At 47.2% G+C, this 16726-nt stretch overlaps 1 protein-coding gene across 1 annotated transcript; it reads left to right on the top strand.

The window, feature by feature from the left end:
• Positions 1–2174: 2174 nt before the first annotated feature.
• Positions 2175–3133, top strand: LOC133905450 (abscisic stress-ripening protein 5-like). Its single transcript, XM_062347229.1, has 2 exons — positions 2175–2514; positions 2646–3133. The coding sequence occupies exons 1-2, from the start codon at positions 2278–2280 to the stop codon at positions 2826–2828; spliced, it is 420 nt and encodes a 139-aa protein (XP_062203213.1). The 5' UTR covers positions 2175–2277; the 3' UTR covers positions 2829–3133.
• Positions 3134–16726: the final 13593 nt, after the last annotated feature.

The following is a 16726-nucleotide window of genomic DNA, read 5'->3' as shown; positions in this document are numbered from 1 at the left end:
CAGCAACGTGGAGGTGGGAATTGCACCTATTTTCGTCATTGACAAGACCTGTCGGCTTTGGGCCTGTTGACAAGCTACTTCTCCTATAGACCCGACATCCAAATACCTTGTCAGCATCTGTCTGGGAGCTGACAAACATGTCGGTTAATTCTATCTATTTACTTTTCTATTTCTATTTCTACTCTATTTACTACTATATTCATAATTGTACTCTAATTACGCTATCATATTTGCAAAAAACCCTTCCATGGTAGCCGATCAGTCGCCTCTCTCCATCCCGACCGAGCAGCTCCTCGCCTTCGTCCCTAGTTGCCCTCTCTCTCCTTGCTGCCTTTCACTCTCCTCCCTCCTCCGTCCTCCCTCTCTTGGCGTGTGGCTGTGACCGCCCTTCTCCTTCATTGCCTTAGTCACGAGGAAAACAAAGAGGGAGAGGGCGGCTTCAGGATAAAACGCAGGGGTCTTTCGGCAAATAGAATGCTGACTATGCTAGGTGGGACACTATTAGCCACATGTTTGCTAAAAAAGTGATACGTGCACACCAACACATTACGTGGATTTGACGTGGACCAATGTCCCCAGTCTGTTAGCCACCAAAATAGCGACACCCTTTTGTCTAGAAACCCCTAGTCAGCACACAGAGTGGTAACGGGCACCCATTCCTGCATTTTTCTCATTTCGAGTACTATTTCTGCAATTGTCCATTAAAATATTTATTATTTCAAAAAATTCTATAGTATGGCGTTGTGTTGCAACCAAGATCACAATTCACGAGCCAAGAAGAAAAATGGCTTTAACATCAGAGAATGTCACCATACAAGCAAATAATATTTTCCTGTTTCCCGAAAACAAAACAATAAGGAAACAAGAATTTGGTTTTAACCGCATTTTTTGATATACAAGAGGATAAAAAATAGCAATGACCAAGATAATCATGTTCGGTTAAAATCAACGAGTATTCGTGAACAGGGGTAGTATAAGCCCATAAGGGCTCTTGTTCTTTGCATATTTACTTGATTTTCTATACGGTTACACACACACACACACACACACACACACACACACACATACACTCTTGTTGATTTTAACGGTCAACGAGCATTCGTGAACAGGGGTAGTATAAGCCTATAAGGGCTCTTGTTTTTTTTTTGCATATTTACTTGATTTTCTATACGGTTATATATATATACACATACACACACATATATATATACACACACCAAACACGTTAAATAGGGATTTTCTGTTAATCGGTTTTCTAGTTTCATAACCAGTGTTTTTCTATTTTGTAATAGAGATCTTACTGTCTTTATTTTTTTCTGTTTTATAATGAGTGACTTCCAGTTTTATAAATGGGATTTTTCGATTGCCGGGTGATTCGACGAGTTTAGGTTGGCCGATGTGTTAAATACTTATTTAGGGCGCATCATGTTAAATAGTGTTACCATATATACAGAGAGATATTTTTTGATAATATATATACCCATTTTTTGAACTCTGATCTTGTTTAAAAAACCCTCTGATCTCGGAATATTCTAAGGATTATCCATCTGCCGACACTAGCTGATCATGCTTTCGTTGCTTCGATTAGATTTGGCCAATCGCTATAATTCAAGAGGCCGGTGGGCCGTGCCGCCCACTACTATCGTGGGCCCCACTGCCCCCTGCCCTATGGTACCCGGTCCGATGAGCATGTCAGCTTCAGAGTATGTAGTATACGTCTGTAGACTACGCAATACTATCACAGTATATATACGTACAAGTGATTCCTCACCATCCGTGCATTTCCACATTGCATAATCACAGCTAGGGATAAAAAATTCATAAACTTCGAAAGAAAACGAAATATTTAATTTTAAAATTTTCTTTCACTGACATGTGAGATTCACATAGTATAAACTGACGAAATTCAGTCTTTTGCTCAATAAACTAAAAAAATTGTAAAATGAAATTCCTTATCACAGCCGTTCTTCCCACTGTCTAGTTTCAACAGAAGTAAATTCTATATGATCCGATCTTACAAAATATTCTCTTATTTATGATGATATGTGTTCACTCACTCGTTCTTTTTTTAGTCTAATCATTAAATTATAAAATAAATAACATATATAAAATCTCATAAGAATCAAGATCATCTACTTCTAGTTTCAACGGCCGCCTCCGCCTATATAACCGGAGCCGGAGCGAGGGTGGCAGGCAGCAGCACAACCAAACCACATCCATCCTCTTGTCACTCTCAAGTGCTCGTCGTGTTCTACTCTCAGTTTCAACGATCCATCCATGGCGGAGGAGAAGCACCGCCACTTCTTCCACCACCACAAGAAGGACGAGGAGGACCAGCAGCCGGCCGCCGCCGGCGAGTACGGCGGCACCGCCGAGTACTCGGAGACCACGGTGACGGAGGTGGTATCCACCGGCGAGGACGAGTACGGCAAGTACAAGAAGGAGGAGAAGGAGCACAAGCACAAGCAGCACCTCGGCGAGGCGGGCGCCATCGCCGCCGGCGCCTTCGCCCTCGTACGTCGACGTCCATCCATGCATGCACACGAGAGATGGACCACGCTTTTTTAGTGCGATTAATTATTAATTTATGCACGAACTAATTATAATTAACTGACGCGTGTACAAATATATATGTTGGTTTGTAGTACGAGAAGCACGAGGCGAAGAAGGACCCGGAGCACGCGCACAGGCACAAGATCGAGGAGGAGATTGCGGCGGCGGCGGCCGTCGGTTCCGGCGGCTTCGCCTTCCACGAGCACCACGAGAAGAAGGACCACAAGGACGCCGAGGAGGCCGGCGGCGAGAAGAAGCACCACCTCTTCGGCTGATCGCCCATATCCAACGTGCTGTATGCATGCTGTGCATGGCCTCTACATACATACGTATATATAACTATATGCATCTTAACTTCTCCCCGTGTAACGTGTGTGAGTGACTGAGAGGTGAGCTCGTGCGTCTGTTGTTGGCTTTTCTGCATATATACATATGCTTGTTCAATAATCTTGGAGCCTGGTGTGTACTTGATTTTTACTTGTATAAGTACATGTACTGTATACTCTCTCGTCACGAATAAGTGTCGTTTTGAGTTACATATAGACAATCATTCTAAACTTTGGTTACATATTATATTTTATGTATTGAGTTTGGATATTTAAAAATGGTATGAGTATATTTATATTGATTTTTTTAATAATAATATACTTTTACTTTGTGTTGATGATCAAAATTGACATTTTAAAGTAATTTGGGCATGGTTATGTTGCTAGGTGCTCGATTAGCTGAATTGCTAAACATCGTGATATATTAATTTGGTCTGGTAATCAAGTACATGATTAGCCGAGTGAAAGTATATCAATTTATTGCTACCTCGGCTTTAGTCAAGCTTGATGATTAATTAATCGGTGTGTTGATGATCGAAATTGGCATGTTGTGAAGGATTTCGAAGCTAGAAAATTTCACATATCGGAACATCCGGTCATAGCATCGGAACATCTGATTTTTGTAAGCACCGGATGGTCCGGCATTTGGAACTTTGTTCTCACCGGAACATCCCATAAGGATCGGAACATCCCATCGATAGATCGGAACTTCCGGTTAAAGATTTTTGGCTAAACCGAGAGGCTGATGGTTGAGCAAAGCCAGATATTCCGATACAGATCAAAACTTCTGATGTTCTTGATTGGAACATCCGATTGAATTTGGGTCTGAGTTTTGGGAAAGCGATTGAATCGGATTTGAATAGGAGTTTTGATAGATTCCGACTCTAAACGAGATAAGACCACCCCTCCCTATAAATATAGAGGGTCATGGCCGATTGAATCATTCAACAATCGATCAAATCAATATGCATCTACTCTTTTACCCTAGTTTCTCTCCCGTAGTCCCTTCATCTCCTCACTCCTCCTATTACTAGGGTACCAATACCTGATGCCATCCTGCTCAAGGCCACGATGGGCTCTGATCCGACCTTGTGTTGGTGGATCTACCTCTTTGTTGGTTTGCTCGGAAACTAGCCGCATGCTCCTGCGAAAACAAAGCGATCTGCAGATATCGGAACTTCCGGTCGAGCGGTCAGAACATCCGATCCAAATTGGAACTTCCGGTTCTCCTGGTTAGAACTTCCGGTCCGGGATTGCACACGAGGCGCTCGTGTGTTGGCGTGAGGATCCGTATTTTTGTGCCAACATATTTTGGCGACTCCGTTGGAGAATCGATCTTCTTCAACCATATCGCAATATGGACTCGAGATCAACTCCAACAACTTCATTATGCCATCCATATACACCAAGCCTGAGATACAATTTGCAAGTACATTAAATAAATCTGTTAATGTTGCTATGCCTGTGTTCTCTAGTCATGTAAGTACTGTGCAAGGGTTATACTGTAGCAATGACATGCAACATCTCATATTAAATAATGTTGGTACTTTAAATTTTAATAATATTAGTAGCATCAAGAATTTGTACCTCCTAATTCATTGGTAATATTTGCACCACATAGTGTATCGCAAACTAGCATGCCGATGAATAATTATTATGGCCCAATTGAGATGATAGGTTCAACCAATTATTATGAGCCATCACATGTTAATCATTCTAATAGTATACAACAACAAATGGTACATTGTAATTCATCATCAATGAGTTCACCCCTTATGCTTACACAACAAGCTATGCCATGCCGATGGATGAGATGTGTGGCCATAGTAATGTTAATCATTAGACCAATTATTTTGAACTACCATATTCTACATCATATGCTACTAGAGTGGAGGTTACACCCTATACTTTTTCAGCACCATATGCAACACCTAATGCACATAATTCAGCTTCATACGCCACTAATGATTATGGCCGAATAGAGAATTCAGAAAGTATGCATGTGCCTTCATACAACAATGTAGAATATAGTGTATTCTCTACACCATCCAAAAGTTCTGGTATTCCTCATAATCCATTGCCGGAGAGCTATTTTAGTGGTTCCCAATAAGATACATCATATGTACAGCCCACAATATCATATTCTTATGACACGTCCCAAACACATGCTTTTGCCCTAAAGCAACAAGATGATTCCACATCTACTTGGCTTATAGCCGAGCAACATATAGGACCTACAAGCATTTGGGGGGGGGGGGGGCAACTTGATAAGTTAAGAGCTAATTTAGAAGTAATAGCAAATGACACGCACAAAGATTTGAGAGAGCATCTCAATGCTTATCTTAGAAGTATGAAGTTAGAACTAGCCTTAGCAAAAGAACGAGGCTGACTACTGTTGAATTGTTGGTTGTACTCGAGATAAAGGAAGTTATAGTGTTACTGTCTGAATTTCACTCTAAAACAATTGATGATCAAGACCGAGATGGTGTTTCGGTCATGCCCATAGCTGATGTTAATAGTGGTAGCATGTCTATGCTTGACGAATTATCTGAAGATCACGACGTGATTGAAGCAGAATTACAAGAATATCAGAAGGAGTTGCTTTCATGGTATCGAAAAACAAAGCAAGGTGTCACTAAGATAAAAGAGTTTTCATCCATTGATACCCTACTAAAAGAGGTATGATTTGCAACTACGTTATCTGCCCCCCCCCCCAATATAATTTTATAGTTTCAATAGATAAATCTTTTGGTGATTCTATGCTTAATGATTCTGAAAGATTGGGTAGAAAAAGTAATATGAATGAACAAATTGGTAGTATTTTGCAAGGAAATTCTGAAATAGAGCTTGATAATGCAATATCTATATTTAGAAGGCCTTACTCTGAATATGATAGTGCAGTCACATATCCACGGGGTTTTAGAGTGCTCGAGATTGCAAAATTCACAAGTAAGGATAGTACAACTATTATAAAACTTGTACCCAAATTACTATGCCATATGGGAAGGCTGACAATGGTGAAAAGTTAGAATTATTTCCATCATTTTTGCTAGGCATTGGATTCATATGGGTTATTTTACTTGTTCTAAACTCGGTATACACTTGGTCACAAATGGGGGTTAAGTTTTGTGATTATTTTGGATTTAGAGATACGAGGCCGAGGTTGAAAGGATTTGAAAATACCGATATTAATATAGTGGAAAATAACTCTAAGGTATCGGACAAGGTAAGTACAAGTAAATGTGTAGCCGAATGGGTTGATATCAAATTTGAACCATTTGTTTGTTTAGTTTTGAAACCATCTGCACAAAAAATGGCTAAGAAAGAAAAAGTATACATTTGATTTTAACATATGTGATCATATTTTTGATACTTTATTGCAAGAGAAGTATATTAGATTGTTTTTTCATCATGTTATACCTTCTTGTGAAGAGTTGAAAGGGTGTTCATATTGCAAATGGCATAATTTATTTACTTACAGTACTAGTGATTGTAATGTGTTTTGTCACGGCCCAGAGTTTCTAAACACGTAGTTAAGTGCTAATGAGCATCATTTGTTTTTTTTTTGAGCCATATAGACTTGCAGTGTGGGTTAAACCGAATTTAGTTGAATGGGGTTTAACTGATGCGTTGTGAAGTATCTCCTAAAACTTCTATGGAACCTAGGGCTGGTGATAATTTTAGAAATTAGTAGATGCCAGGAGGAGAATATAAATGAATTTTCCCAAATTTTTGGGGATTGTTTTCAAGGCATAAAAATCAGCACAAGTTTGAAAAGCTTGCCTCTTTGGAGAATTTTCATTTGAAATTGGTGCAAGCTTTCTGAGTCAAACAAGTTCAAATGGGTTCCTTATGAGTTTTAGTTTCCAGCAAAATTTGTTTTGCAAATTTTGGACTTTGGGAAGGTGTTCAAATGGATGGCTAAAGTGGTGGAGATATTTTTGCCTGGCGGTTACTGTTCATACGGGACCCACTCGTCATCCTCCCTCCTCACTCAGCCGCGCTGCTTCCAGAGCGCGGCGCCGGCTTTGTTGACTTCCGCGGCCGGCAAACCCAGCACGCCGTCGAGTCACCGGCCGAGCCTTCGAGTGGAAGCGTCGTCGGCCTTAACCCCCCCCCCCCCCTGGACACTCTCTCGTGGTGTCTCTCTTCTCTCTTCCTCGCTTGCTCTCCCGGTCACCCAGCACACCTCAGAGCAGAGCCACGTTGCGCCGCACCGCCGGCCAAATCCGACGCGCCGTCGACGGTTTCCATCGAGCCCGAGCCCCGTGGAGCTGCAGGGAGGAGCACCCCGAGCTCCTCCGCCGTTTCCCCTCCTTCCCCGGCCGTTTCCCGCGCGGATTGGAGCCGCCCGCGCCTTCTTCCCCAACGGCGGCAGCCGAGCTCCGCCGTCTCCCGTCGCCCCGCTGTTCTGCAGCCTCACCGGCCTAACCCGCTGCACGGTGAGCTTCCCCATGCTCCTGTACGCCTTATGCGCGCGCCGTCTTCTCTCTACCCGGTCGCCGGCACGGTGTTCCGCGGTGGTTGAATCGCCACCGCCTCCCCACACACGCTGCCGGTCGGGCCGCCATCGAGCTCGTCGGTCGGGAAGCGCGCCGTTAGGTCTACGCGCTCACGAAGGACGTGTAGGTGTGCTCGGCTGGGCTTGTTGCGTCGCCGTTCGCCGTCGGCGCGTCAAAGCCGTGTCGCCGCCGTGCTAGTTCTGCCCCTCGCCGCCGCTCGCCGTGCTCCGGCCGTCGCCGGCGTCGACATGTGCCCCCGCCGTAACCACGTGCTCGCGCTAGTGCCGTTTTCACCCTCGGCCGGGACGTTCAGGCCGCCGCTCGCCGCCGGCGATGTCGCCCGAGCCGCCGGCGCGCTGTATACTGGGCGCGGGTCGATTTTGACTCGGGTCAAAATGCGCCGGCCCCACTGTCAGTCACAGCGGCTGGCCGAACCCGAGTGGAGAAAGATTTAGGGTATTTAAGTATTCGGAAAAATCGGAAAATGCGAAATTGGGTATTTGTTGAACTAATAAATCGGCTGAAATCTTGAAAAATGCATAGGAAATTATGTACAGCTCCAAAATTCATGAAACCAATTTTGTTGGTTTTGTTGTAACATGATCTATCCATTAAAAATACCAGTGGCCATGAAATATGTGCTGTGAGTTGTTGAGTTAATAAAATATGTCTAAGCTTTGATAATTCATAGTTAAAGTTTGGTATTTCCAAAATTGATGAATCTAATTTTGTTGGCCTTGTATTATCATGCTCTGCCCATGAAAAATACTAGGTGTTGTGAAATGTATAATTAAATTTGTTCAATTAATGAAATATGTTTAATCTTCAATAATTCTTAAACAATTTTTGATAAGTCCAAAGTTGGTAAATCCAATTTTGTCAATCTTGTTAAATTATGCCATGTTCTTTAAAAATGCTAGGGTTTATGAAATACTTACTGAGGATTAATGAGTTGTTAAATGCTAAACAGTAGTTCAGATAAGGAAATCCTTAAGGCTTTTAACTCATGGCATAAGTGCATTGCATCTCCACTGTTGTCTTACAGTGAAGCATCTTTCATTACATGTCATTCATATTCATTACATTGCATGCGTGGTTCTTTTAGGGAACTTCGACCCGGCGAACGAGGCGAACGAGGCTGTCCCCGGAGGTTCCCGCAGTGGTGATCGTGACTCGGGTAGCTGTGAGCAGCAGCTAGGGCAGCAAGGCAAGCATCTATCATATTGCACCGTGTCAATTGAAAATCTAATATGTTATCTACGCTTATGTATGCGTTGCATGTGTCGGGTACCGAGTTGGGTAGAACCTATGCCTATGCATTTTTCCATTCCGGTCACGTGTCATGTGTTATTCCATTGGAGCCTAGTGGTGTCGTCGCGGTCTAATTTTAGTTCGCTATGCTTAGTAGTACTTAGGCTTTCCGGTAGAAGTCGACGACGGCGTCCACCGTTGTCGCGAGCCTAGGGCTTTTTACCTGTTCACATTTGTGGTTATGTTGATGATGTGTTGGTTGTTGAGTGGTGAGTTGAGACGAGGTGTGGGCGGTGTTAGGGGTGTCATCTGCTCACGAGGAGTCCTCAGGCAGTTCGGGGAGGGAACCCGGACACCGTAGACCGCTTGTACCGGTTAAGCACCGATCATCGGTGTAGTCGGCTTTAGCACATACCTTACTCACCACATGCTGATATAATGGTAGGCGAGCTGATTACCTTCGCAGACGTGGTCATGTGGGCCTCGTCATAGACGGTGTGAGTCCGGTTTGAGTCCGGGCTTTTAGCGGTATTAGTTTGCTCGGGGAGTAGTTCTAATACCGCCGTGCCGAGCTATGGTTGATCCACATGGTTGGGCCTGGTTGGGAAAGGTTGTCACGGGTACCCTCTTGTGTGCATCTTAGCCGGTGGCACAAGCCGTATGGTCCCTGTGTCGTGTGGGTCCAGGAGTATCCCCCTGCAGGGTGTATAACCAGTTCGAACTGCCGCGCTCTCGGTCATGAGCATCGCTATCGCTTATCTCCACCGAGCGACCATGTTTGGTCGTAGAGTTTCGATGTGGGTTGTGGCATGGTTGGATTGGGGTGGTTTGGTTGGTATGTGGTCGGTGGTTTGGTGGTGTTGGCTTACTTTTATACACTTGTTGTTTACATGTCCGATATGGTCAGTTGGTTGGCAAAGTTTGAGTTGGTGGTTGGTTAAGTCAGTTGCTTACACCTAGAGTCTAGGTTGCTTACCGCGTAATGAACTTAAACATGTCTTAATCCTTGCTACAGCTTTAAATGCATGATCCTTGGAGTCGAGAATATATATATATACTCATACTGTGTAAGACTTGCTAGTACCTTCGTACTAAGGGGTGCTGCCCTTAAGTTGTTTTCAGGTTCTCAGGTTGGCGAGGAAGAGGCGGTGTTCGGCTACTTTGTGCCTGCCGATCAGGGTGGCGGGCAGGAGTAGCACCTTCTACTCCGAACTCCGGCGCTTTTGGTATGGAGCCTAAGGGCATACGGCTCCATACTCTTTTGTTGTATAGGTTTTTCTTCCGCTGCATCGTTGTTGTTGTTCCTCTTTTGTTGTAAATTGTGGAAGCAGTTGCATGTTTTATAATTGTAATCCAGTTTAATTATTTGCTCTCTATTAAACTGTGTTGTGATATTTGAGTTGGAAGGCATGTGTTCCGATTCTGGGCACAAAACACGTGCCGGGACTACCGGAATGGTATTCTGGTTAATCGTCGAGGTTGTGATCATGAATAATGATTCTCCTGATGATTAATTAGAATACTATTTGGACGGTTCCTCACAGCTTGGTATCAGAGCCTGGTTTAGTTCAGTAGCCTAAACATAATTAGTGCGTTGTTTAGTAAGTCGACAACTCCACCTAAACAACCCACAATTTATGTTTACGCCTCTTCATGTTCAATATGTATTAAACTGCTATCGTTTATGCACCTAAGTTAAAATGCGTATTATGAGTGGCGTTTATATGTCTAATACCACATTGTTTCGCCTTCGACCCTGCATTAATTCATGTTGAGCATTGCATCTTCGGCTTTGCATCGTCGGAAGGTAAGGTATGACGCTCGGTGGCGGTTAATCACCGAGGGCTCAGCCGGATGTGAGGCAGGGGCCCGGCATGTTCCGTACGGTGATCCGTACGGGAAGTGAATACGCTAGCAATAGCGTATGAACATCCACCATGCGATGGGAGACATGGTCGTCTACTCGTGTGGCGTTTACACGAGATGTTCCGTAGGGTCTACGGGAAGTGAATACGTCGTTGTCGACGTATGGATTGTCGCTTGTACGGCATGTGGTACAAGGGCCGTTCGCGCTCTTACCCTTTCTAGCGCAAAGGGTACGTTCTGGATGTTATAAACTGCCTGTGGTTTGATGTTTGCAGGTGCGGTTCTTACTTTGAGAAAGAAGCGGTAGTTAGGTTCGAGCATGCATCATTTCATGGCATTCATGCATGCATTCATATTTATGCATGTATTAAGGGATTCTAACAATGTATCCGGCAAATGCATGGTGCTAAGTCGGAGTTTGATGTTTCCCCTTTTGTTTACAGTTCAGAATGGTTGTCACTCGGCGTGGTGGGGAAGTTCCGGAGGGTTCCGGTCAGAACAACCCTCCTCCACCACCGACTATGGCGGATGTGCTCATGCAAATCGAGCAGAACCGCCAAGCGAATCACGCTCTCCTCCAGACGAACCAAGCGCTCCTGGAGGCTCTCGTGCGCAACGCGGCTCCTCATGGAGGAGGTGGAGCCGTGCGCCGAGACGACTTCTCGAACTTCTTGCGGACTCAGCCGCCGGTCTTCTCGCGAGCTGAGGATCCTCTGGATGCCGATCACTGGCTCCGGACGATCGAGCAGAAGCTCGTCCTTCTTCACTGCGAGGATCACGAGAAGGCGCTTTTCGCCGCCCATCAGCTTCAGGGCCCGGCGGGTGCGTGGTGGTCCGGCTTTCTGGCCATGCACCCCGCCGATCACCGCGTGTCATGGGCGGAGTTCCGTGAGGCCTTCCGCTCATTTCACATACCTAGTGGTCTCATGGAGGCTAAGAGGCGGGAGTTTGAGGACCTCAAGCAAGGAGGTCGGGCGGTGATGGAGTACGTGCAGGTGTTCAACCATCTTGCACAATACGCTACCGAGGAGGTCAGCACGGATGCGCGCAAGCAGCGCCGCTTCGTGAATGGCCTGAACTCGAAGATGCATGACCGGTTGTCTGCGCATAAGTTCGCCGACTTCAACGAGTTGGTGAGCACGTCGATCACGGTGGAGCTCAAGTATAAGAGCCACCAAGAGGAGAAGAGGCGGAAGAGGGGTTCCTCGTCTTCTGTGGGCGGTAGCTCGCAGCGCGCCCGCACTGAGAGTCAGCCTCCACAGTTTCAGGTGCCGTCGGCTGGCTACCCACGGCCGATGTGGTTTGTACCACGTCCTGCGTTCTCCGCTCCACAGGGGCAGGCTGCACGACCAGCCGGCTCCCAAGTGAGCGTGACCGGTGGCTCAGGTGGTCCGTGCTTCAACTGTGGCCGCGTCGGCCATTTCTCGAGGGAGTGCCCGTATCCGAGGCCGGGAGCCGCGGTGAGTGCCCCACGACCACCGCCGGCTCAGTCAGCACCGCAGTCTTCGCAGGCGACCCACGTTCCCAAGCGTGGTCGAGCTCGCCATACTACCGCCGACGAGGTTCAGGAGGGTGACACCGTCCTGATGGGTACGTTGGATATGAGTTTCAACTCTGACATCTTTTCTGCAGTGGTTTTGTTTGATTCAGGAGCCTCTCACTCCTTTATATCTTCGGATTATATTTGGAAGAGTGGGTTGAGAGTCAGTGCTACCCACACACCGTATCTTATAGACGCCCCGGGGGCCAAAGTTCTAATCAACCAGTGTGTGAATAAAGCGGCGGTAATTGTCAACGAAGTGCCTTTCTTTGTCAATCTGTTAGTGATGAACTCGAAGGGAATTGATGTTATTTTGGGAATGAATTGGCTCTCCAAGAACAAGGCTGTGTTGGACTGTGCTCGGCGAACCGTCACCCTAAATGGTCTGTCAGGTACTCGGGTCAAGTTGAAGCTAAAGGGGGTCAAGTCCTGCCTGTTTTCCATAATGGCTGTCCCCGCCAGGATTATGGAGACCATTCCTGTGGTGTGGGAATTTCTGGATGTCTTTCCAGATGAGTTGCCTGGAATGCCGCCTGGCAGGGCAGTGGAGTTCTCGATTGATCTCGTGCCCGGTGCGGCCCCGATTTCGAAGAAGATGTACAAGATGTCACCAGTTGAGCTAGTTGAGCTGAAGAAGTAGATTCAGGAGCTGCTGGCAAAGGGTTTCATTCGTCCGAGTTCCTCACCTTGGGGATGCTCGGCTCTTTTTGTGAAGAAGAAAGATGACACTCTCCGGATGTGTGTTGATTACCGTCCGCTGAATGCAGTCACGGTGAAGAATGTGTATCCGCTTCCTAGGATTGACATCTTGTTTGATCAGTTGACTGGAGCCCGAGTCTTCTCAAAGATTGACTTAAGGCTGGGCTATCACCAGATCAAGGTCCGGCCAGAGGATATTCCAAAGACAGCGTTCTCTACTCGATACGGCTTGTATGAGTTCACCGTTATGTCGTTTGGCTTGACTAATGCGCCGGCTTTCTTTATGTACCTCATGAACTCGGTGTTCATGGAGGAATTGGACAAGTTTGTCATTGTTTTCATCGACGACATTCTGATATACTCCAAGACTGAGCAAGAACACATTGGGCATCTTCGGGTTGTTCTGGGCAGACTCCGAGAGCATCAGCTGTACGCCAAGTTCAGCAAGTGTGAGTTCTGGCTCAGGGAGGTGGCTTTTCTAGGACATGTTCTATCAGAGAACGGGGTGGCAGTTGACCCGAGCAAGGTGCAGGATGTGCTCGACTGGGTTCAGCCCCAGAATGTCAGTGAGGTCCGGAGTTTTCTTGGACTTGCAGGCTATTACCGTCGGTTCATCAAGAACTTCTCCAAGGTTGCGAAGCCGATGACTGAGTTGTTGAAGCAAGGTAGCGTGTTTGAGTGGTCAGATGCCTGTGAGTCTGCCTTCCAGACATTGAAGAAGCTGCTCACGACCGCTCCAGTGCTTGCTCAGCCTGATGTGACCAGAGGATTTGATGTGTATTGCGATGCGTTCGGCATCGGTCTCGGCTGTGTTCTGATGCAGGAGGACCGAGTCGTTGCATATGCATCCCGACAGCTGAAGCGTCACGAGGAGAACTATCCGACACATGATCTTGAACTTGCAGCTGTCGTGCACGCTCTGAAGATGTGGCGCCACTACTTGATGGGCAACTTGTGCCGTATCTACACGGATCACAAGAGCCTGAAGTACATCTTCACGCAGTCAGATTTGAACATGAGGCAGCGCCGGTGGCTTGAGTTGATCAAAGACTACGAACTGGAGGTTCACTACCATCCTGGCAAGGCGAATGTGGTCGCCGATGCTTTGAGTCGAAGGGCTCATTGTCACTGCCTTGTAGCCTCGCCGATGGATTCCACGTTATGCGACGATTTCCGGCGTCTTGGGCTTGATATGGTGCCGGATGGTTTTATTGCCAATCTCGAAATTAAGTCCACGCTCATTGATGAGATTGAGGCTGCACAGAGGGATGATAAGGGTATGGCCCGAATTCGAGAGAAAAGGAAGATCGGGCAGGCCTTGTGCTTTACTGAGGATGATCGAGGCGTTATCTGGTTTGGGGACCGTCTAGTGGTTCCGAGGGTCGAGGCGCTGAGGAAGAAGATCCTTGATGAGGCTCATGATTCGTTGCTATCCATTCACCCTGGCAGTACGAAGATGTATCAGGATTTGAAACCCCGTTTCTGGTGGACTCGCATGAAGCGGGAGATTGCTAGGTATGTGTCTGAGTGCGACGTCTGCCGAAGGGTGAAGGCTGAACACATCAAGCCTGCCGGCACACTCCAGCCTTTGCCCATTCCATCTTGGAAGTGGGAAGAAGTTGGGATGGATTTCATTACCGGCTTACCGAAGACTTCGAGTGGGTATGACTCTATTTGGGTCATCGTGGACCGGTTGACAAAGTCCGCACACTTCCTTCCTGTCAGAACCACTTATTCTGCTAAGCAGTATGCGGAATTGTACCTCACTAGAATTGTTTGCCTCCATGGGGTGCCGAAGAAGATCATCTCTGATCGAGGTACACAGTTTACTTCGCATTTCTGGAGAAATTTCCAGGAGGCTATGGAGACTGAGTTGTTCCACAGCACGGCGTATCACCCACAGACGGATGGTCAGACGGAGAGGGTAAATCAGATTCTCGAAGATATGCTCCGTGCTTGTGTGCTCACTTATGGGAAGAAGTGGGACATATGCCTGCCGTTCGCGGAATTTTCGTATAACAACAGTTTTCAGGCTAGTATTGAGATGGCGCCATTCGAGGCCCTTTATGGTCGAAGGTGCCGTACGCCGCTGAATTGGTCTGAATCCGGTGAGCGGGCCTTTTTGGGTCCGGATTTGGTCAAGGAGGCAGAAGATCATGTCCAGAATGTCCGCAAGAGTATTCTCACGGCCCAGTCAAGGCAGAAGAGCTATGCAGATCGACGTCGCCGAGAGCTCACATTTGAGGTGGGGGATCACGTGTACCTGAGGGTCTCACCTCTCAAAGGCGTTCGTCGATTCCAAGTCCGAGGCAAGTTGGCGCCTCGGTATGTTGGACCATTTCAGATTCTAGCTCGGCGTGGAGAGGTTGCATATCAATTGGAGTTGCCTCCGTCCCTCTCCGCGGTACATAATGTGTTTCATGTCTCACAACTCAAGAAGTGTCTCCGAGTCCCGACCGATGTCATTGATGTTGCGCCCGAAGAATTGCAACCGGACTTGACATATTGTGAGAAACCGATGCGAGTCTTGGGTGAAACCGAGCGCAAGACGCGGCGGAGTTCAACCAAATTCTTGAAGATTCAGTGGAGTAACCACTCCGAGTCCGAAGCGACTTGGGAGCGGGAAGATCAGCTTCGTTCCGAGTATCCCGAGTTCTTTGAGAATTTGTAATGCCAATGTAATATAGCGTATTTGGAATCTCTCGCATGTATGTGTTCGTCTCTATGATTGAATAAAAATCTGCGTTGGATTCCATCTCATGCGTCGTAATGTCGGCTCACAACCTGCTAAGTCATCACAGCGTTCTCATTGTCCCCTCTCCGGCTCGTACCGAATCTCGGGACGAGATTCTTTTTAGGGGGGGAGGTTTGTCACGGCCCAGAGTTTCTAAACACGTAGTTAAGTGCTAATGAGCATCATTTGTTTTTGTTTTGAGCCATATAGACTTGCAGTGTGGGTTAAACCGAATTTAGTTGAATGGGGTTTAACTGATGCGTTGTGAAGTATCTCCTAAAACTTCTATGGAACCTAGGGCTGGTGATAATTTTAGAAATTAGTAGATGCCAGGAGGAGAATATAAATGAATTTTCCCAAATTTTTGGGGATTGTTTTCAAGGCATAAAAATCAGCACAAGTTTGAAAAGCTTGCCTCTTTGGAGAATTTTCATTTGAAATTGGTGCAAGCTTTCTGAGTCAAACAAGTTCAAATGGGTTCCTTATGAGTTTTAGTTTCCAGCAAAATTTGTTTTGCAAATTTTGGACTTTGGGAAGGTGTTCAAATGGATGGCTAAAGTGGTGGAGATATTTTTGCCTGGCGGTTACTGTTCATACGGGACCCACTCGTCATCCTCCCTCCTCACTCAGCCGCGCTGCTTCCAGAGCGCGGCGCCGGCTTTGTTGACTTCCGCGGCCGGCAAACCCAGCACGCCGTCGAGTCACCGGCCGAGCCTTCGAGTGGAAGCGTCGTCGGCCTTAACCCCCCCCCTGGACACTCTCTCGTGGTGTCTCTCTTCTCTCTTCCTCGCTTGCTCTCCCGGTCGCCCAGCACACCTCAGAGCAGAGCCACGTTGCGCCGCACCACCGGCCAAATCCGACGCGCCGTCGACGGTTTCCATCGAGCCCGAGCCCCGTGGAGCCGCAGGGAGGAGCACCCCGAGCTCATCCGCCGTTTCCCCTCCTTCCCCGGCCGTTTCCCGCGCGGATTGGAGCCGCCCGCGCCTTCTTCCCCAACGGCGGCAGCCGAGCTCCGCCGTCTCCCGTCGCCCCGCTGTTCTGCAGCCTCACCGGCCTAACCCGCTGCACGGTGAGCTTCCCCATGCTCCTGTACGCCTTATGCGCGCGCCGTCTTCTCTCTACCCGGTCGCCGGCACGGTGTTCCGCGGTGGTTGAATCGCCACCGCCTCCCCACACACGCTGCCGGTCGGGCCGCCATCGAGCTCGTCGGTCGGGAAGCGCGCCGTTAGGTCTACGCGCTCACGAAGGACGTGTA

Source organism: Phragmites australis, chromosome 22 (genome assembly GCF_958298935.1).
Source record: "Phragmites australis chromosome 22, lpPhrAust1.1, whole genome shotgun sequence".
In the NCBI taxonomy this organism is placed as follows: domain Eukaryota; kingdom Viridiplantae; phylum Streptophyta; class Magnoliopsida; order Poales; family Poaceae; genus Phragmites; species Phragmites australis.
This window is presented reverse-complemented; position numbering and strand designations above follow the sequence as displayed.